Genomic DNA, 21083 nt, shown 5'->3' on the forward strand with positions numbered 1-21083 from the left:
TCTCACCATCAGGTGAGAGTCAGCCTTGACCCCATTCCAGAGTCTATTTGATCACATGTCTAAACTCTCCAGTACCCCCCCCGCCCCCCGCCCCAGTATTCTCCTGACACACCACGGCCTCAAGACTGTAGTAGATTTTACGATTAATCGCGTACTTAAATGATTAGGACACCGGATGCTGTTGTACTTAGCAAAATAAAATTCTGGTGTCACAAAAACATACTGATAAATTCTGGGATCTAAAGCAAAAATTGTCATTCCACTTCAGAGGGTGGGAAGTTGAGCAGGAAGGCTCCAGTAAGCATTGCTGGAATCCAGGGCAAGTCCAGCACGTTATCAGGCAATTACAAGATGAGTTTTTAAGAAAAAAAAAATCTTTTCACCACCAGCGACACCTCTTTGTGTTGGGGTGGGCAGCTACAGTGGCAGGGTAAACCAAAATGCCTGCGGCAAAAGCATCGTCTTGCCACAGCGCGTGAGCTGTACTTCTCATCTCTAATAGGAATCAGCAGTTCACGGCTGATTTATGGACAGCCTGTGTCGCTCTGCACGGTGCCAGTTCCAGGAGCCTTCGCCAATTAGCTCTATTTTCTGCTTAAGCCGTTAAAGCCACCTCCATGGAAACGCCAGGAGAAGAGGCCGGGGGGGAGGGGAGCAGACAGGTGCGCCCTCTGTTTGGAAATACACAAAGGGCCGACCCAGCGGCCTCCGTGTCCCTGGCAACTCCGCGCACGCTGGGCGCGCGCACTTCCCGCGGCCCCGCGGCGCAGTGGGCGGCGGGCGGGGCGGCGCGCGCAGGTCGCCGCGCGTCGGCTGGCGGAGACCCTCGGCCTGCTCGCGGACGCGGTGCCCGGGAAGCGCGAAGCTGGCTCCGGGCGGTGGCGGCCTCGGCGCCCGCGCTGTAGGGACTTGTAGTTCGCGTGCCTCGCGGGCGCCTCCCCCGGGTAGGCCGGCCGCGCGTCCCCGCCCGCCGCAGGCCGACTTCCTGCCGCTGCCCAAACTACACCTCCCGCCGTCCTCTCCGCTGTCGGGCCGAAAGCGAAAACAAATTCTGGGCTGCGAGGGTGCTGCCCTCCGCCGGGCGCCCCCACCCCCTCCCCGCCCCTCCGGCGCCCTCCTGCGAGGTTCGGAGACGAAAGGCCGCGTCTTTCTCTTTCGGCTTCCTCGGCTGCCGGTGTGGGTGCCGCGCGGGGGCCGCAGGCCTCCTTTCACCTGAGCCGGCCCCGCGCGCTCGGGCCGCGGGGGTTTCCTCGCCTCAGCCGGGTCGGGACGAGGAAACTTGTGGGGGCGGCGACCCCCCGCGCAGTTGCTGAGCCGGGCGGCAAGGCCGCCGGGAAGTGACTCCTCGCTCTCGGGTTTCCGTGAATTTTCCCCTCGGCGCCCCTGGGCGCGTGGTCCCTCGGGAGGCGGCCGCGTGCGCACGGCCATGCACTAGGCAGGGTTCCCCTATGCGCGCGGACCGCTGCCTCGGGCCGCCGCCGCCGCCGCCGCCTGCCGTCCGCCGCGCCCGAGCCGCCGCCCGAGCCGCCGCCCGTCCCAGGCCGGGGCGTCGAGGAGCCGGCGGCGAGGCCATGTGGGGCTAGCCCGCGCCACGCCGGGCCTGCAGCGCGACCGGCAACATGGAGGCGGCCGTCGGCGCCCCCGACGGCGGCGACCAGGGCGGCGCGGGGCCCCGCGAGGACGCGACGCCCATGGACGCCTATCTGCGGAAACTGGGCTTGTATCGGAAACTGGTCGCCAAGGACGGGTCGTGCCTGTTCCGGGCCGTGGCGGAGCAGGTAATGGGGCGGGGGACGGGGGGAGGCGGCGGGGCCGGGTGGGAAGCGGCGGCCGGCCGGGCCGCCCACGTCCCGGGCTGCGCGTGGCCCCGCTGTCGTCACAGCGGCCCATTGTCACGCCGGAACGGGACGCTACCCAGGGTCTGGTAGCTCTAAATCGAAACTTAAAAACCTGTGCATGAACCGGGTGTCGGCCCTCCTGGTGAAGAGGTGACGAGTGGAGGACAGCCCGCGAGGCCTGCCGAGAAGCCTGCTTGATGGCTGGGGACTTGGCGAAATGCTGTTTCCTCCTCCTGTTCCGCATTCATCCTCTCTTGGTTTTTTAAGCACAGCGTTCACACCAGTAAACCAAATGTTTACTAGAGGAGGTGGTGCACCGGGCTTGACTCGTGGAACATGATTTTTTCCTCTTACCGGACTTTGGAATGTGGGTAGCCGTCCCGCCGATGTCCACCTGAATCAGGAGGGGGAAAATGTGCAGTTTGGGAAAGCCAGCCTTTTGAAAATATAGTGTGTTTTAAAATAATTGTCTTTGAGTTGATTTCACACTTTTTTTCTTTTAAATGCTCTGCAAGGCTTTGTAGGTATACTGTAAATATTTGACTTAAAAAAGTGTTTTGTTGTTGCTAGTAGGAAGGATATACCTGGGGTTCTTTAGGCCCTGGACAAAATCACTTTTAACAAAGTTTTTGGGAGGGTATTTCTGATTTTTTTTTTTTTTTTGGTAAGAGAGCTTATTATGTATTATATAACACTGTGTAGTTGGTAGGTATGCAGCCACCAAAACCGATCCTATATTGAAAAATAGCTGTTGAAATAGTTGGACAGAAGTTTCACATTACTGCCTTGGTGTGTTTCCTACCGTTCGCAGGTTGCTTTCCTTTGGCCTAAGATCCGCCCCTCCTTCCTCGCCTCCTTGGAGTTTTTCTGTTTGTCTTTCTGTCACCTTTTTTGAATGCTAAGTAGCTTGCAAAATTCCTATTTGTGAGTGAATGTTTAACTAACATCTATAGATTATTCTATTCGCATTGTTTTCAGCACAAAAAGGCCAGCTATTTGTTTTTTAAAGGCCCTCGTTTTCACATCCAGAGCATAAGATGCTTTTCTTTTTCTTTTTTTTAAAGAAAAAACAAGAAATTGATTTAACTGGTCCACACCTTTGCATTTTATTGCAGGCATTGTCATTCAGACATTCTTCGCAATGCTCCTCAGATCTAACTGTGTCTTTCAGTTCATTAGTTTTCTCTTTTTAGAAATTTAGGTTGTTCTAACGTTGCTGTGGGGTATGTCCACACATACACAGAGCACTTATCTTTACTATTAGTAATAGTCCCATTATGGAGTTTTCCACATCTCTGTTTTCCACATCCCTGGACCTCTCGGCACCTCCAGAAGCAGAGGGAAGAGGTAGAAGTGAGTTCAGCCTCTATTTACACATAGTTAGCTCTAGGAAGAGTCTGGTAGGGAAGCAGGTGGAAACCAAGAGAAATAAGGCAACTATGGTGCATATTTGGAGTTGGATCATCCACATCCTAGTTTGTGCTGAAGCAGAAAGGTGTGTCTGGTTTCAGTACTACATGCCATAGATAATTGGCAAATTTGATTATACAGAATCTCTCTATTTTTAAGTAGAAAGGAACACAAGCTGGCTGATTACACTAAACTCATCGCTAACATCAGCTAACACATTTTATTGTATATTATTGTGATGGGATTTAAGTCAGGCATAAGGGACTGTCCCTTCCAAATACGTGACTCGACTTAGGGTATACTGAGCTTTTAGAAAGCTTAATACCATGAATTTTGGGGGAAGCTCAGTTCTTCAGGAGACATGGACTAAAGATGTAGCCTTCATGGCCAAAGGCAGTGTGTGTGTTGGGGGAGGGGGCAAGGGGAGGGGAGTAACAGCAGCCTCAGGCTGCCCTTTAAAAATACGTACAGAGGATTGACTTTTTTGGTGTACGATTTCTCCAATTATATCTAAGTAATTTATCACTTCTAACAAGGAGTCAGGGTAAGTAATCTAAATGGCAGTCTTTGAGGGGAGAGTCTTGAATTAGGAGAAGTGTCTCCCTCCAAATTACCCGATTTAGATAGGCCCTTCCCTTTTTACACTTCTGGACTTGGGCCTGCAGGAGGCCTGACCTGAATCAGCTCTGTGGCCATGGAGCTAAAAATAGGGCGCTCTGAGAGGACTTGCTAAAGCAGTGTCTCAGCCTTTCTCAGTGTTTATCACTGTCTGTCCTAAGACTGGAGAGCCTCCTATTTCTAGCTTATCTTCACGTATACAGTAATTTGCAAAGATATTTGTCATGCCATTTGAATTCTTCCTGAATGTCCCTGAACCTGCACAACATTATGCTTTTTAAACAGTTGTCATTTAACTTTGCTTCTCTTAACAGTGCTTGGCTTACAGTAAAGCTCCGGCACCCCACGCTTGATGCAGATTGCTGAGAGTTTTGCTTCTGAGTAACAGGTTCAGATTTCATGTGCTAATAAAATCTTTGTTAAAAGAGGAGAGAAAGCAAGAGATATGCCTGCCATTGTTTTTGATGGAAAATAAGCTTTACTCACTTATGTCTGCCACCTGTTGCTAGGTAAATGGCTTTAAGACTAGCTTCTCTTTACTAATGGCAGGAAGGCCCTATCAGATGACACTGTGGTTTACTCAGACTAATACCTTGATTCACAGTCGTGTCTAACAAAGCTTCTGTGAAAGGAGTGTTGCTGAATGTCGTTTGTTGAATTGGCAAAAAAAAAAAAAATGTGTGATGGCTATTTTTACATATGTAGTCCTTCCAGTGCTGGAAGCTTAGAATAGGTAAGGATGCTTTTTAGTAGTTCCTAAGACGCAATGTTTATGTTCTTTAAGCTGAATTCCAGCTGGTGTACTGGAAAGTGACTCATTGCTAACCTCAGCTAGTGCATCTTCAGTGTATCTCAACGTAAAGGGACGTACTAGCCGTCCAGACAGTTCTGCCTCTGGTTTTGTGGGTATAAATGAGCTTTGGCTGCTATCCACAAAGCCCTGTAAAATGTGCAGCTAGCTGGAGCTTCCCTTGTCTTGAATTCTCTGCTCATCCTGAACATAAGGGAGAATCACTGAATTGGAGCTGCAGCTCTTAAAGCTTCTTTGTAGTAGATTCTCAAGAGGCCTTGATAGTAGTTTGAGATAATGGTTATTTTAAGTGTCAGTGTTTTTTTTTTTTTTTTTTTGCCCGTACCTTAACCTTGTAGGGTACCAGGAGCACCTTCGTTTGAGACACTTAGTAATAGGAAAAAATTTTGAGTATGGTAGTTAAACGTATGGTAGTATTGGAGACTAGCCAAGAGGTTCCTAACCATTTGATGATATTAGTTGGTTTTAAACCAAAGCCTTAGAATTTTAGTAAGACAAAATACTAGTAGGTTATCCTTTCGTTGAACTGGTTGTTTAACAGAAGAATACAGAGGCTACATAGTGAGAGGATTTGGATCATCTTTGTAGTGTGGCTTACTTCTTTCAGGTGGTGCTGTAAGATTTGGGGCTTAAGAGCAAATTTCAAGGCTGCTGGACGACAGCACACAGGGGCACATTTGCATCCTGTGTGCTACTCGCTGCGTGTTCTTCCAAGAATCATGTAAGCCTGACAGCTAAGGATTTAGGAATGAGTGCCTTAATTTCTCTGAAACCACAATGGACTTGAATTTATATATGAGGCAACTCATTCAAAACTACTGGGAAAAAGAAATTTATCTCTTATGGACTTAAAGCTTCTTAAAACGGGGATTTTTGTTGAAGTTGCCTATTTGTTCTCCTTACCAACAAGCATAGGATGAAGCTAAGCCCCGAGTAGCAGGAATTCTGTTAGCCCTGCTTCGTGAAGAGCAGTTATAGTAGAGAGCTGGCCGAGAGAAGAGTGTCTTAAGTTTACAAAGATTTCCTCAAAGGAGTGATTTCAGTGACCTAAAGGAAAGTGGTATTGAGCTCTTGGTAGGATGACACCTGGCTTATGAAGTGCTCCTGTTGTATGTGTATGTGTTTGGGGAAGAGGTGGGAATGAGTCACGAGCTAGAACTCAGAGTAGGGGAGGTGGAGGCTGGTGCCTGTTGGTCCTGAGGTCGCGCTGGGTGAGAGGAGGCCTGCCGGCAGGACTTGAATCTCAGGTGCTCAGTGGTGTGTGCCTCTTCCTCTGCAGGTGCTGCACTCTCAGTCTCGCCACGTTGAAGTCCGGATGGCCTGTATCCATTATCTCCGAGAGAACCGAGAGAAATTTGAAGAGGTAATTTGTAATTTTAGACATGTAATGGTGTCTTGCCTTAAATTTACGTTTCACTTTTTAGAAGTGGTCTAGTGGGAATTTCACAGGTTGGATCTTAATGTAGCTGATGAAGACAACCTTTATAAAAAAGAACTGCTTTACTGAATTCAAATCCAGTTATTTTCAGTTGTGATTTTTTTAAAGGCCATTTTATGGTGTTTGTTTATTCAGACATTTAGAAAGCTTCTGTAACAGATCAGACCCTGAGCAGTGGAGGATGGAAGGATGACTCGGGGAGGATCTGTATGTATTTAGAGTGAGCTTTGTCTGACATGATCAGGGAATTGGGTGTGTGGTTAACAGCATTCTGTGATTGGTGACCGCCTATGAATTTTAAAAATTGCAGACTTGGAATATAAAACATGCTGAGCATAGCTAATGCTGAGCCTTTGATTTTTATCAGATTAATAGATTTTTAATTTTCAGGGTTCATCATTGGGAATCGCATATCAGAACACTGTAATTTTAACGATTAGTAGTTAATAGAATGTAGCAGTTAATTAGTAGTTAACGGAATAGCAACTTGCTGTAATTTCCTCAGTAGTACGTAGTAGGCTATGAAATAAGATGCCACAGTGACCTATTTTCATTTTACATCGAAAACCTTATAAGATTTACTAATTATTGGTTTTATGACCTACATCATCTGACAACTTTCAGTGGAATTTTCCCCTGTTGACTGCCAAAGGAACATAGATGCTTTGCATGTAACTCAATTCTAAGACTTAGTAGGTAAACAGTTCTTAGTTTAGATGCGCGCTTGGGTTTGAGTTCCTATATTTAAGCGAAATATTACTACTGGTGACATTTTTCTGGGTGCCGTGTTATCAGATGCACAGTAATACATTCCAGGAAGGAGAGTTACCTGCTTGATCAGATTTGAAAACTTTTCTTCTTAAAAAAAAAAAACAACAAAAAACTGGTAATGTGAAGGCTAGATGAGAGAGTGTTATGGTATGATGGTGAAGACAGCAGGGAAGTAGAGTGGTTTTTAAGTATTTGAAGAAATTACAAGTGAATGAGTTATTTTTGGCCAAAAGGTTAAACTCTGTTGGCAATAATGGAAATTGCTGATACTGATTGAGCACTGATTGTGTGCCCGCAGGCGTTGTGTGAAGTTCTTTGTGTGTGTTATTTGGCCTTTACAATCTTGGGAGGTATGATCGGAGGCTGAAAGTTCCGAAGGGGAAGGTTTCACTTTTCCATACAATGAATTCCTCTGACAGTTTCTGTTGGCCGGTATTGGGAAAGGCCTCCTAGGAAGAGGAGGTGCGCCTGGTTACTTACTGACAGTGCTTAGTCAGGGCTTAAGGTAGGTACTTTCTGATTAGAAAGGACAGTCTCAGATTGGATACGGGCTTGTGTCTCTTCCAGCTTTAAATGGGTTCTGTGGGTTTTTGTTTCTTTAAGTCTACAAATAATCACTAGATATAGAACAGTCTCTGATTGGTGGGATATTTAAAATGTGTGACTACTTTTTTATAAATATGTGTTGAAACTTAGGATACTTTTTGGAAATTTGACAGTATATGATATATAGAAGAATTATATCTCAGTCTTAACAAAAAAAATCCATGGGCATTTAAAAGATTTTTATAGACCAGCGAGTGTACTGTAATGTTTTTAAGTGTATCACTTTGCTAAATTAACTGGGACTGTAATTTAAATAAAGTTGAATTTGGTGCTTCAGACAAATGTCTTTCTCAATTAAATTAGTGCAACTGCTAGGAGAAAAGCAAAAAACATTATTACATAGTTTGAAGAAACTCACTTTTATCTTTACGTTAAAGTAACAGTGAAGCACACTATTGGAAAACTCTCGTTGATTCTTCAGAGTATCTTTAGTGTTATTACTTCTCAACCTTGTTTTTAGGGTAACTGACCTAAGAGACTGTGAATATTTATATCTATTAGTAAACTAATATTCCTGTCTTTGTTTAATTCTCTCCTATGCATTGGCCGTGACCATAGTTAAGTACTGCTTTTATCATGTAATTTGTTTATGGTGTCACCTGAAGTGACCTTGAATTGCCTTCTCCCTCAATCAAAGTCCTGGGCTCCAGGCCCTCCATAAACAGGTGCCCAGTTGAGTCCCTCCCTCATTGTGCTCTCCCTACCTGCTTGCCCTGTTCCTGCTCGCCGGGCGGCTCCTGTGCTCCCAGCACAGTGCTCTCCCTGCCCCTCCTGCTGTGCTGTCCCTGTGTGCCTCCACATCCTGTCCAGGAAATGCTTTCTGACGGTGTTTCCTTCTTTAAATTCTTTTGTATGTTTTATGATGATTTGTATATATTTGCATAATTAGATTTTGTGTATGTATAATTAACTATTACTGGTGTATCCAAGGTTTGTGTAAAAAACTCAGTAATTCACAGTGAAGAGGTTGACTGTTGCTTTTATGTATTCTTAATAGACTTTTTCTTTTTTTGCAGTTTATAGAAGGGTCATTTGAAGAGTATTTAAAACGTTTGGAAAATCCACAGGTATGCAGTCATCTTCTAGTATATTTATTTTTTATATATTTAAATAATATATTCAAAGTTCATTATAACATGCACTTAATATTACAGGGTATGGAGGGGATTCCTTATAAACATTTTCTGTTAGGTGCACATTTTATCCGGCATTTAATTAGAAGACAGAGCTGTGTACTGTGCACTGAATGTTGCCTCCCAAAGGAGAGAGTCGTGCTGTCTTTACCTGTCATGACAGCGTGTGATTGTAGCATAAAAGACCAAAAATAACACTGCCGGTGGTTTCAGGGTGCTGTGTGGGTGTGTGTACGGGGCGCGATACTTGATGCTTCCTTAGGCAGCTAAGAAGACAGGTTCCTCATGGAGGCTGCGTGCCCTGTGGTCAGCGTGAGGAGGAGGAAGGGACAGCACTTCGCCCCAGTCCCGCTGCCAGCGCACTCAGTCATTTTCAAGTGGGAAGAATTTTTTTTTCCTGTTTACAAAACTATTCTTACTGTAAAAATCCAGATGTAATGAAATGCCCTGCAGAATGCCATGTAGACTGTTCCATCATCCCCAGAGGTCATCACTGTTCAGTTTAAGAGGACGCTAGCAAAGGAAGAAGCTGAGGGGAGGAGTCAGGGAAGAGGGAATAATAACATAGGAATAGGGCGTTTAGTCAACGTTTGGTGTCTCCGTTTGACTCTCTAACTCCTGTTTGGGTGCTTGTTGTGGGCCAGGAATTGCCAGGCACGCGGGATGCAGAGGTGCCTGGGATTTGGATGTTGTTCGTAGGAGTTCCCTTACAGTAGAGAAGAATACCTACTACAGGGGAGAAAGTGCCTGTGTACCGGAAGTGTGGACGTGGTGCTGTAGGCATTTCAGTTTTACTTCCCGCTCGGTAGGCAAAGCAGGAGTTGGAGAGTGAGTGGGCATTCGAAGTCTGAATAGATTCTGGGTAGGAAATGCCCATGGTGGAGGGCGTTGCCAGGTAGTGAACACTGTGAACAGGGCAGACTCAGAAAGCACTTGGGGCTGTGAGCAGCCTGCAGCCCAGGCAGGCGGGAGGTGGGGAGGAGTGTGAGGGCCGGCTGTGGCCAGCCATGGGGGCGCTCCAGGCCCGGGAGCTGCAGGCCCGGCTCAGCAGCTTGGAGCTTGTGCTTCAGGCCAGCATCTCTCAGAGCGACCTCCAGGCCGTGTGCATCAGGGGAAATGCAGGTCCCTGGCCCCTGTTCCAGACCCAAAGTCTCCGTGCCTGGGGCCTGGGAATCTGGCATTGGGAAGTCTTCAAGTTTTTGGAGACAGGAAGGAAGTAAGTATGTTTTCTTCACTGCTGTGAATGGGGAAGAGTGCCCGGCATCTTTGTTGACTGACTGAATAGATGGATGCAACACTTGTGTAAAGATAGTTTGGATGTAGATGAGACCAGAGGCAGAAAGACCGATTTCAATGGCATTAAAAAAAATTGTGTAATACATGGGAAAGTGGGCACACTATATTAAGTGTAAAAAAAGGAACAAGTATAGTATTACTCCAGTTTTGGAGACGAATACTCTCTGAAGGCCTTTTCTCTAAATCCACTCCTGACAACATTTTAGAAAATTTAAAACTGAGTTTTGCCCTCAAAAAATGATCATAAATTCATTTTCCTGAAGTTTTTGCTTTTTTCTCTTCATTTATAAGCCTCTTTGATGGCAAGGATTATATATTTTACTGCCTTTGGACTTCCCATCATTGCCTGTCCATTTGGAGTGCCTCATCGATGATCCGTTGGTGCGAGCTGAATGAATGTTAAATCCGTGTCGCATTGTCTGTTACAGGATAAACGCCAGCATGTTGCCTCTTGGTAGTAGTATAACTGGTGATTTTTATTTCCTTTATAGAAGATGAAGGAAATGACAAAGGCTATTTATTAATTTTTAATCAGAAAAAAACCCCGGGATATTATTGTATAGTGATCTCTGCACAGCAGTTGAAGCTGTTGGCCTGTGAGGGTCTGAGAAAGGATAGAAGAGACATCGTGGGAGTGGAGAGGGGAGGGGTCAGAAGGAGGAAACGAGGTGCTGTGGCCTGAGCTGAGATTGACTTGGGGGTCTGCAGGAGAGGAGGCAGGGAAAGTTGCTTCCGTTTTTGAGCACATGGGACAGGTGTCTCCTTCCCAGTGTGCTGGCTAGCTGGATTTTCTTATTCTTTGGACACTCTCCTTCCCAGTGTGATCACAACCCTTCTCCAGATGTTTTAGGAACCTTCTGAAAAGTCGTTTGTTCCTTGTTATTAGCAACAGATGTTTTTGTCTTCATTTGTTTCTTTCTACCTGATATATGGAATGTATGAAATGAAAAGGGAAATACAGTTGATAAACTCCATTGCTTCATCCAGTTCAGAGAAAGCCCCTTACCCTTTTACTTAAAAATACCAGTGGAGCATTTTGAAAAATGCCTCAAACTTTTTGCAAGAATATATTTTTGTCAGCTTTATGGAGGTAGAATTGATATACAATAAAATTTTAAGTTTATAATTTGATGAAATTTGACAGATGGATACAATTGTGTAACCAGCACCGCAAACATCATATAGGACATTTCTATCACTCAAAGAGTTTCTTACGCCCTTTTGCGCTTCACCCCACACCCCTGGCTCTCCTGCACATCCACTAATGTGCTATTTTTTTGCCTTTTCTAGACTCCCAAATGGAATGATATGATATGATCTGCTTCTTTCACTTAACATAATGGAAACACTTTGAGATTCATCCATGTTGTTGTGTGATTTTGTTGTTTGTTCCTTTTTATTACTGAGTAGTGATTTGTTGTATGGATGGACTACATTTTGTTTATCCATTTACCAGCTGATGGATATTTAAATTCTTTCCATTTTGGGGCTAGTTATGACTAAAGCTGCTGAGAATGTTTGCTTGCAAGTCTTTGTGCGGACTTAGGTTTTCTTTTTGCTTGGATTAATACCTAGAGGTGGCATTGCTGGGTCATAAGGTAAATGTATGTTAACTTAATGAGAAATTGCCAATCTGTTTTCCAAAGTGGCTGTGCCATTTTGCATTCTCATCGGCAACGTAAGAGGATTCCAATTGCTCAACTTCTTCATCAACACTCAGGATTGTCAGCCTTTTAAGTTGTAGCTGTGTTAGTGATTGTGTAGTGGGATATCATTGTGATTTTTAACTTATTTCTCTAGTAATGTTCAGCATCTTGTTACATGCTTATTTGCCATCCGTATATCTTTGTTGGTGAAATGTGTATTCAGAGATTTTGTCCTTTTTTTGTTACGTTTGTTTTATTGAATTACAAGTTTACTTTGTATTATATATATGTTTTCCAGTATTTTGTTCCAATTTGTATCTTTTTATATTCTTAATAGTGTCTTTTGAGGACCATATTTTGCTTTTGATGAGTGTTTAAGAACATTTAAATTAGCATTTTTGATGTAGTATAGTTCTTTAGTTAAAACAGGTTTTGCAGAAATGCTGTTCTTTCACCCAAAATAAGGAAGTAGATCAAACATACACAGAGTGCTGAGTAATTACAGCCTTAAAGGTGGAAGGCAATGGTAGAACATAGTTTTTTTTTAATAATTTAAAATTATAAATTTTTGACCCTGGTTAGAGAAGACAAGAAGATACTATAATGGCCCTTTTGCACTTAACCAGGCTACAACAGAGTTTATTCTGAAGATTTAAATACTTGTAGAAAGGTCCATTATTTGAGAGGTAGTATTTTGTTGACACTTGTAGAATAATTTTCCATTTTTCAAGTGATGTAATGCATTCTGTAAAGTGGATGTAGCTTGTGTTCGCGAGCTAAGCAGACTGATTTCAGGGGAGGATTTCCTCTATACCAGAGGGTGTCACTTTTAGCAGCTTATGAGAAGCCGTGATTGTTAGGCAGAGGCCTATTTTAAGAAATCTATTTTAATATATGGCACCCATTTCATTTTGAAAACCAGAGCCAACTTTTAAGAACTATTAAAATGCAAAGTCTGTGGAGGAAAGATGATTGTTTTCTGAGAGATCACAGCATTATCTAAAACCTTTTCCTTGTCTCAAAGTTCTTTTCTTCCAGGGAGAAAGAGGCAGCATTCATTTATCATAGCTCGTTATGTTTAGCAACTCTTGGTAGTAAGTCTTTACTGATTTCATGGGTAGTATAGGAGTAGATCTCATGGTAAAAAATTTAACACAGAATAAGGAGTGAAAATCCTTCGTTTTCCCTCATCTTGTAGTCCCTGTCTCTCTGCTGTCAGTTCAGGACATGTCCTCGCAGGCCTCCTGTCACATGTATGCACACCTATCGGACGTGCCTTCCTGTTTGTTTTGCACAACAGGGTTATTTTACTATGACTGTCTTTTTCCCTTAGTAGTTGGGGTGATCCTTCCCAGTCAGTTCACATGAGTGTACCTTCTTTTTGATGATTGCATGGTGTTTCTGTACATAATTTGGATGAACCATAAATTAATAACTTCTTGTCTATTGGTGGAATCTTGGGGCTTTCTTTAAAAAATTTTTTTTAAACTATTAAAAATAGCTACAGTGAACATTCTTGTTTATGTACACTTGTGAACATATGAAAAATTTCTTTAGGGTAGACTTAATAGAAGTTGAATTGCTGGATCAATGAGTATATGGGGATTTAAAATTTTGATATATACTGGCTATTTTCTTCTAAAAAGTTGAAGGACTTAAAATGGCTCCTTTAGTACTAGAACTTCTACCGCACGGTACCGTGACTGCTGGGACGCTGCTTTCTTTGTGCTCAGTCATGCTGAAGATAAGAGACCTTCTGCCCTTTTCCATCCTTTCTGATTCCTGAGTTCTGCTCCTGCTCATCATCCCATTTTCTGGGCACGTACCATGTGCCAGGCTCTGTCCGGCTAGGTTGGAAGACAGAGCCCTTGCCTTCAGCAAGTTCTCAGCTTAAAAGTACCACTCCGTCATCTTGCCACGCGAGCAGAAACTCTTACGGCGTCCCCGTAGTTGGGCTGCCTTTTAGTACATATTATTGTCTGTTTTACAGACATGCTTTTATAATATTCATAATACTAATAATATTAATGAGCTTTTCTAGTTCATTAGGTATATTGTATAAAGATATGTATTAAGGTTTTGTAAAAAGTAGGAGACTTACGTGCCAACTTCTTTTCTTCAATACAGGAATGGGTTGGACAAGTGGAAATAAGTGCCCTTTCTCTTATGTACAGGTAAACACTGTAATAACATAGGCAAACAAAAATGAAGTCAGTGGGAAATTAACAGATTCCATTATACTAAAACTGTTAAAGTAGAAAGCAGTTTTTGTTGATTTTGAGAATCTTTTTTGATGATTTGTTTTTTTAATTGCATCAGTTTGACATTTAGACATGTCAGTGTTTAGGAATTTTAATTCTCAAAATATTTTTGGAATGGAATATTCCAAAAGTTTTCCAAGCCTATGAACTGTATCAGTTATCAGCCTCCCAGAGAAACGCTTCCCCACTTTCTCAGGGCTGGTAGCAGTGAGTGGCCACTAGGACAGAGGCAAAACACCGGAGTGCCAATTTCATTGCTTTTGCCCAGTAGAGGAGCAGGTGAATGCTTTATTTTTTTCTTTTCAAAATGTCTTTATAGATTTTATCTTAACAATTTCTGTGATTTTGAGGTCTACTTTTAGAGTTACAGCTGCAGTTACAGATATGCAAATTATATTTAAAGTATTTTTTTTTAAATGGATATGTTTATGCAGGTATGTTAGAACCTAGTTATTCCATCACAGTCTTTTGTTTACTGCTCTGTTTCCAGGGCCTAGAACATTGCTTGTTGTGCACTAGGCTCTTGAGTGAAAGAATGAAATCATGAAATCTCAATTCATGAAACACATTTCATCAGAAGTAATTTCTAAATGTTATTTTCAGGAAAGATTTTATAATTTATCGGGAACCAAATGTTTCTCCTTCACAAGTAACTGAAAATAATTTTCCTGAAAAGGTAAGAATTTTTCTAAGCGTTTCTTAAAGATTTAAGTAAAAGAACCACTCAGTTGCTACCTTGACTGCCTGAGCTATAATTTTTACTTGACTTTGAATTTTTTAAAGTTACTTTTTGAGTTTTTTTAAGTTCCTGATAATCATCATTGAGTTATATCATTTTGAATTTGATTTTCCCCACAAGTCACTGTTGAACTCATAACATTTTACTAGAGGAAAAAAATTGAGGTAGTAGTACATGATTAACTAGACTGTTACTGTCTTAGATCAGTATAAACATTAAATAGTAAGATTACTTGTGAAAATAGGTTCTGTCATTGTACCCAGAAATTAATAGATCGGTAGTTGCGATCTGTTTCCCATAATAAAGATAATCCGAGTCACAAAGCAGAAAGTCTAGAGAGGGACAAATAAAATGAAACCTGATTCACTGTTAGAGAACTTTATTTAAATGAGCTGTGCTGGAATCATCCCGACCAAGCTGAAGTGTCTTGTCACCATGCTAATGGTGGTGAGGGGAGGGGAACTGAGTGAAATATACCTTTATAAGGACTTGGGGGTTTCCAAGGTGCTTGGCTCTGGATCTGGCCTTTCCAGTATAATTCTTGGAATATGACATAATCTAAGCAAAATCAGTGTGCATTTCTCTTTGCATAAGTAGTTGACTGTTTAGAAGGTACTTAAAACTGTAAAGCAGAAAAAATTTACTTTTGATTCTGCCTCTTAGCGAGGTAAGCATTAATAAGGTTTTGGAATGATTTCTTACAGGCTTTTAACTTCTTGGTCTTTAAATAGTTGAAATCATGTTGTTATCATAAATTGTATGTGATTTGTGATCCCGTAAGCATTTCCCCAAGTCATTAAGAACTTTTTGATGTAATGGCTATGTGACATTTCAGCGTATAGATGTACCACATGGGAGCTTCTGAAATACTCTCTTTCTACTTGGAAATTATTTACTAGTAATTCAGAGATACTGGAGATAGAAGTTCTACGTAAATGTCATACGTGAAGGGCTCAGAAGCGTTTTTTATTTTTCCCTTTCAGGTATTACTGTGTTTTTCAAATGGAAATCATTATGATATTGTCTATCCCATAAAGTATAAAGAGAGCTCTGCCATGTGTCAGTGTAAGTATTACCCTTGTTGTTTGTATAGGACATTTTATCCCTAAGCAATACATAGTCTTAATGCAGACAAGTCAGGGCAAATACACTGTTCTGTTGTATAAAAATATATTTCTGAGAACCTTAGGTTAACCAGAAATGTTAATACTGTAATAAAAACTTGTTTCAATAGGCAAAAAAGGAGCTGCTAGTTGCTTAGAGTTTGGCTTGTAAATACAATATTATTTTTTTTCTGCAGTGATTAATTTTAGTAATAAGGATTTATATGTGTTTTTAAAGCTGTTAGCATATAATGTAAAAATCTAAATGAGGAAATCAAGCATTTGATTATATTTGGCTCCAGACCAGGGTTTCTTAACCTTGGCACTGTTGACATTGGGGCCAGATAATTACTTGTTTTGGGGAGGGGGGTTCTGTGCATTGCAGGATGTTTAGTAGTATCAGCTGTGTGGGTGCCAGTAACTGTCTCCCCCATGTGACGGCCAGAAATGTCTCCAGATTTTGCCAAATATTTCCTGGGAGGGTAAAATCCCCCTTTCATCCTCAGTTGAGAATCACTGCTCTGGTAGGTCCTTCCTACCTTCTTACTTCAGCTCCTTTATCATCTGTTCCAATAAAGTGCACATCACTCGTGCAAAGCAGCGGTGCTGGGCGTGTGACAGCTTTTTCCTCTGTTCTCCAGCTAGGGTGACCAGCGAAGTTGTGTGTAATGCAGATTTTTAAACTGATTGATCTGTTTTGGGATAGGAAAGTCTAGGAGTCTGAATCTGGGGCTCTGTCCTCCTCTCTCAGTTATTCAAAATCTGGACACTTCAGCTTTGGAAGGGACAGCTCATGGTGCCTACCTCTCCTGCACGTCTCAGTGCCTGTGGCTTGGATGATATCAGGGTAGATGCAAGGTGGTCTGTGAGACGAGGGTGTCTTGGGGGACCATGGTGGGTGAATTCTTAGTATTCTTGTTTTCGTAAAGGTCATTGTAATTTAAACTAAATGAGAGTCCTAAACTCCAGGTGGAGTGTGTTTTTGAATATTTGGTAATACATATTTCTGTGTTTTCTGGAGTTTTTTTCCCCTTTTTTAAAGCAAAGAGGTTGGCTAAATATGCTTCAGTGGGGGGTGATAAGAGCACATTTTATAACAGTTTCTTTTTAGTCCTTTATGAAAAGTTCTCTTCTTTCTCACACTCTTCATGCCCTTAAGTTTTCCATCCAGGCCTCTTAAGGTTGGGCAGGTTGTGTGACGTCTGTAGTTCTTTTTTTTTTTTTTTTTTTTTTCCTTCTTTTTTTTGGGTGGGGAGAGGTGATTAGGTCTTTAATTTATTTATTTTAAGGCGGGACTGGGGGATTGAACTCGGACCTCCTGCCTGCTAAGGACCACATTCTACCCCTCAGCTACTCCTCCCCCCGCCTTAGTTTTTTCATGTGTACAGTTAGAACACTTCACTGTGCTGGGACTGAATATGAAGGTGTGTAAAGGCTAGGCACAGTGTATGAAATGTAGTCATTGCTCAGTGTGCACATTTAATTGCATTATACTTGTTTCACAGTTGTGATACCTTTTTTGTGTTATAGCTTAAAAAATGTCAGTATCTTATGTAAGTGATTTGGAAGTAATTCACTGCAAAGACAGACATTGTAGATGCTCTCTATCTAGGTAGCTTTCTGATTAAATTGTGTTATTGACCATAGGATGTTGCAGGTGTCTAGTTAGGACTGTAGAAGCTTGAGCAATCTCAATTTTACGTTAGAACATAAAATTAGTTAATGTTGTGTAACGTCTCTCTTTTGTTACTTGCAGCTCTCCTTTATGAATTGTTGTATGAGAAGGTATTTAAAACTGATGTGAGTAAAATCTTGATGGGACTAGACACCTCTGAAGTAGCTGATGAAAACAACAGTGAAATATCAGATTCAGAGGATGACAGTTACAAGTAAGAATGAATTTCAGTCCTAAAATATCTTTATAGTGCCATACCAAGAAACAGTTCGGTACTTGTTTCTGCATGGAGTTGCCTCACGTACTGAGGTATTACGGTGCTTCTGAAACACAGCAGTCTGCAGTAGCAGGTTCCTTCCCTGCCACTAATTTTATCTAATTTCTGTTATGAGGCTATTTCTTTTGGAAGTTGATTTTTTTTATTGTTGCTAAGGATCTGTTTCTGTGTAACCTGGATGTGTATATATATATCTGTGGAATAGATTTGGTCCTACCTATACGTATGTGTATTAATAAAATTTTAAAATTAGCCTGTCAATTGCTTACATAGCCAGTGATGGAAAAAATGGGCATTTTGATTTCCTTGACTTTCTTTTATTATTTTCTTTCTTAATGCCTCTTCTTTTTATATAATAATAAACCCAAGCTGGAGTTTAAGTATGTGAGTAGCTCTGGATGATGCCTTTGTTTAGGTTGTGAATAAGCACCTTTTACCTTAAGTCTCTGAAGCTTATTTTTCTTTTCCGCACAAGACGTATAGGGTAGTGGGTAAGAGCTTGGGCTGTGGACATCCTAACCTGGTTTCAGTCCTGGCTTCCTGGCAGCTAACTGCACTTGGCACAAGTTACTTAAATTCACTAAGAAATCTCAATTCTATACCTATAAAATGAGGATATATTAGTATTTCTTTAAAGTGGAGAATCTGTGAGAATTAAATGAGATAACATGTACAGTGCACAGCCTAGTTCCTAGATAGCATGTCCAACATGCGTTAGTTTTTATCAACCATGTTAAATTTACTCTCTATTTTACGAGAACCGACCTATTCCATTCTCACTGAAGCTAAAAGTGTGTTATTCCTCCTGTATGAGAGTATAAAAGTATCCATTTGGTGTTACATACTGTGAAACTAGAGAAAAGTGAAATGGAGCCTTAGGATATCTAATTCTTTATTAAATGCTTAAATATATCTTCTTACATCTGTAATTCCAAGCATTTGTTGAATTAAATTTTTCTGATCCTGATTAAAAATTTGATTGACTACCATTTCTTTGTAAGAAAGAAATGAGTCAGTTAGATTAAAATTAGGATCTTCCCTTGTAAATTTAATGCTAGAATAGCCTAATTAACTTTGCACAGATGGAAATTCTGCTCAGTGGTTTTCTCCAGGCACCTGGTATGATTAAGACAAGTCATTGAACATAGGGGAAGTTGGGAGAGAGAATGAATGACTTGTTTTAACTTATTACCTTTATTTGGTGTGGTGGCACTTCCAGCACACGCCCTTTGGTTGCTGCTCCTGATAGTTTTAGCAGCAGTTGGGTCTGGGATGGCAGCTGGCAGCTGAGGTAGGTGTAGTGTGGAGTAGAGGCTAGTAAGTTGGAGAAGTTTATCAGGGATGCTGAGCTCATTGTAATGCTGTTTTCCTTTTTATATTGTGTTATTGTGGCCCTTGGAACGTGGAAGCCTTTTTAATTAACTTTTCACTGCATTATTAAGATTTCTTTTTGCTTGTGTTGTGGCTGGCTCGGGGAAGACAGAACTTCAGTTAGGGAATAATGCTGCCTGGTCATGGCAGGATAGGTAGGCACACGTGTGGTAACAAGGAGGAAAGACCCGGGATGTCACTGTGCTCTTGTGCCTGGATTCTTTTCACATTCATATCGGTCAGTCCTGAACTTTAGAAAGTTAGGGTGCTCTTTAGTCTAGACTCTCAGATACTTGGGGTCTCTTACATATTGCTGCATTTAAGGGTATAGATTTGGAGATTGTCCTGAAGACTAGAGATTGATTTATTAATGAGGAGGAATTGTAGGATGGAAGAGTATAGGTAACCTCTCACCTCATCACCCACTCGACCTGCCATCACTCTGACCAGCCTCACCAGCCTCTTGGCTTCCCCAAGGTCCTTGCATCTCCTGTCCCCTCTGCTTGCAGCAGCCATATGGTTTGCTGTCCCATCACCTTTAAATCTTTATTTAGAAAGACATCTCAGCAAGTCCTTTGCTCATCCTTTTTTTTTTTTTTTTGTATTATTTTAGCCTAAGTCTCAACACTGTTTTTCCTACCTTTTTCCCCCTACAGCACTTACCAGCATTTACCATACTGATTACTTACTTAGTTTATATCTATTCTCATAGATTGTCTGTCTTGCTGTAGTGAAGTATTTTGTTTAGTGGAGCCTCATCTATATTTTGAAAGGAAATTTTTACATTGAATGTTTCATAAATTCATTGATTCTGCTCCCCCAAATTTCATATTTTTTGTGTTTTTGTCTTTTTGATGATTAAGTCAGTAAGAATTACCGTAAAAATCTTTGACATGTATACATATACACATACACACATGTACATGTACATATGCTCATTTATTCTAAACTTGTTTGAGCTCATTGGAATATAGCTGTGACTTTTTGGGATATAACTCTGACAGATTTTTTTTGTGAGATTAGAATAAGGTAATTGTGTGCAAACACTTTTGTATTCCTAATGATGGCTATGCTTCTTTGTAGGAGTACAGCTACCACTGCTAATGATGTGAATGGATTTAAAGCTTTGTCAAGTGATCAGGTATTTTTTTTAAAAATGGTTTTAACTAGTTCTTCAATATAAGAAGCATACGAATTTATAGTCTTAATTTTTTTTTTCTCTTTTCTGGTACATTTTCAATAGAGTCAGGATCAACTACTAGTAAGACTTTTTTTGGTGACTTCCTAATTTTTAAAGTTTACTTCTTCATTTGATTTTACTCTTACACGTATCTCAGACATGTTTTAAGAGCATTTCTGTGTTCATTGGACTTCCTGGCTTTGTTTATTTAGCACCCGAAAAACAATGGGAACTCTCCTAGCCTTCCTTTGTCTAGAAAGGTTCTTAAGTCACTCAATCCAGCAGTCTATAGAAATGTGGAATATGAAATTTGGCTGAAGTCTAAACAAGGTGAGTTTAAAAATCTGTGTATTTTCCATAAATTTGCTTTGTGGTATTTGAAAATGATTAAGTCAACTTGATACTGTACTGATATTGTTTACAGCTCAACAAAAACATGATTATTCCATTGCTGCTGGCTTACAGTATGAAGTTGGAGATAAATGCCAAGTAAGTGATTATATAGAGGAAGTAAAGATTTTACTTGAAATCTTGCCCAAGTTTGTATGTGTTGTTAATTTGGGATTTCAGACTGCATTTTATCATGTAAACATTTTACTAGTTAGAAATATATAGCTTTTGAATGCATTACCAAAACCATATGCATCTAAAACCATGGCATCCCATCACATGGTCTGTAAAACAGTTCAGTCTTTGATACTACTTGCCTCAAAGGAGTAGCAAATAACATTTTAGGTTTTTAGATTTTTCATCACAGTTGGCAGATAATTTACTGAAACTGACGTTATAGATCAGTTTGGTGTATGAAAGTCATTCTGGAAGATTTTGATAAATACATAATTTTTTTGTTGGACTGAGAAAGGGAAGTGAATAATAAAGAGTTTTGCCATTTACTTTGAATAAGCTACTG

The 21083-nt window shown here is 41.3% G+C and overlaps 1 protein-coding gene across 4 annotated transcripts in view; it reads left to right on the forward strand.

Moving 5' to 3' along the window:
• The first annotated feature begins 1619 nt into the window (after positions 1-1619).
• OTUD4 (OTU deubiquitinase 4) overlaps positions 1620-21083 on the forward strand; it is a 39079-nt gene continuing 19615 nt past the window's right edge. For 2 of the 4 annotated variants that reach the window (XM_064492666.1, XM_064492732.1), the window contains exons 1-11: positions 1620-1778; positions 5957-6040; positions 8509-8559; positions 13695-13741; positions 14432-14504; positions 15551-15632; positions 17427-17559; positions 20077-20134; positions 20237-20254; positions 20386-20503; positions 20598-20662. In XM_064492666.1, the coding sequence (XP_064348736.1) occupies positions 1620-1778; positions 5957-6040; positions 8509-8559; positions 13695-13741; positions 14432-14504; positions 15551-15632; positions 17427-17559; positions 20077-20134; positions 20237-20254; positions 20386-20503; positions 20598-20662 (888 nt within the window). The remainder of the gene's footprint in view (positions 1779-5956; positions 6041-8508; positions 8560-13694; positions 13742-14431; positions 14505-15550; positions 15633-17426; positions 17560-20076; positions 20135-20236; positions 20255-20385; positions 20504-20597; positions 20663-21083) is intronic. The other 2 variants (XM_031465336.2, XM_031465345.2) reach the window with 1 other exon arrangement.

Source organism: Camelus dromedarius, chromosome 1 (genome assembly GCF_036321535.1).
Source record: "Camelus dromedarius isolate mCamDro1 chromosome 1, mCamDro1.pat, whole genome shotgun sequence".
Classification (NCBI taxonomy): Eukaryota; Metazoa; Chordata; class Mammalia; order Artiodactyla; family Camelidae; genus Camelus; species Camelus dromedarius.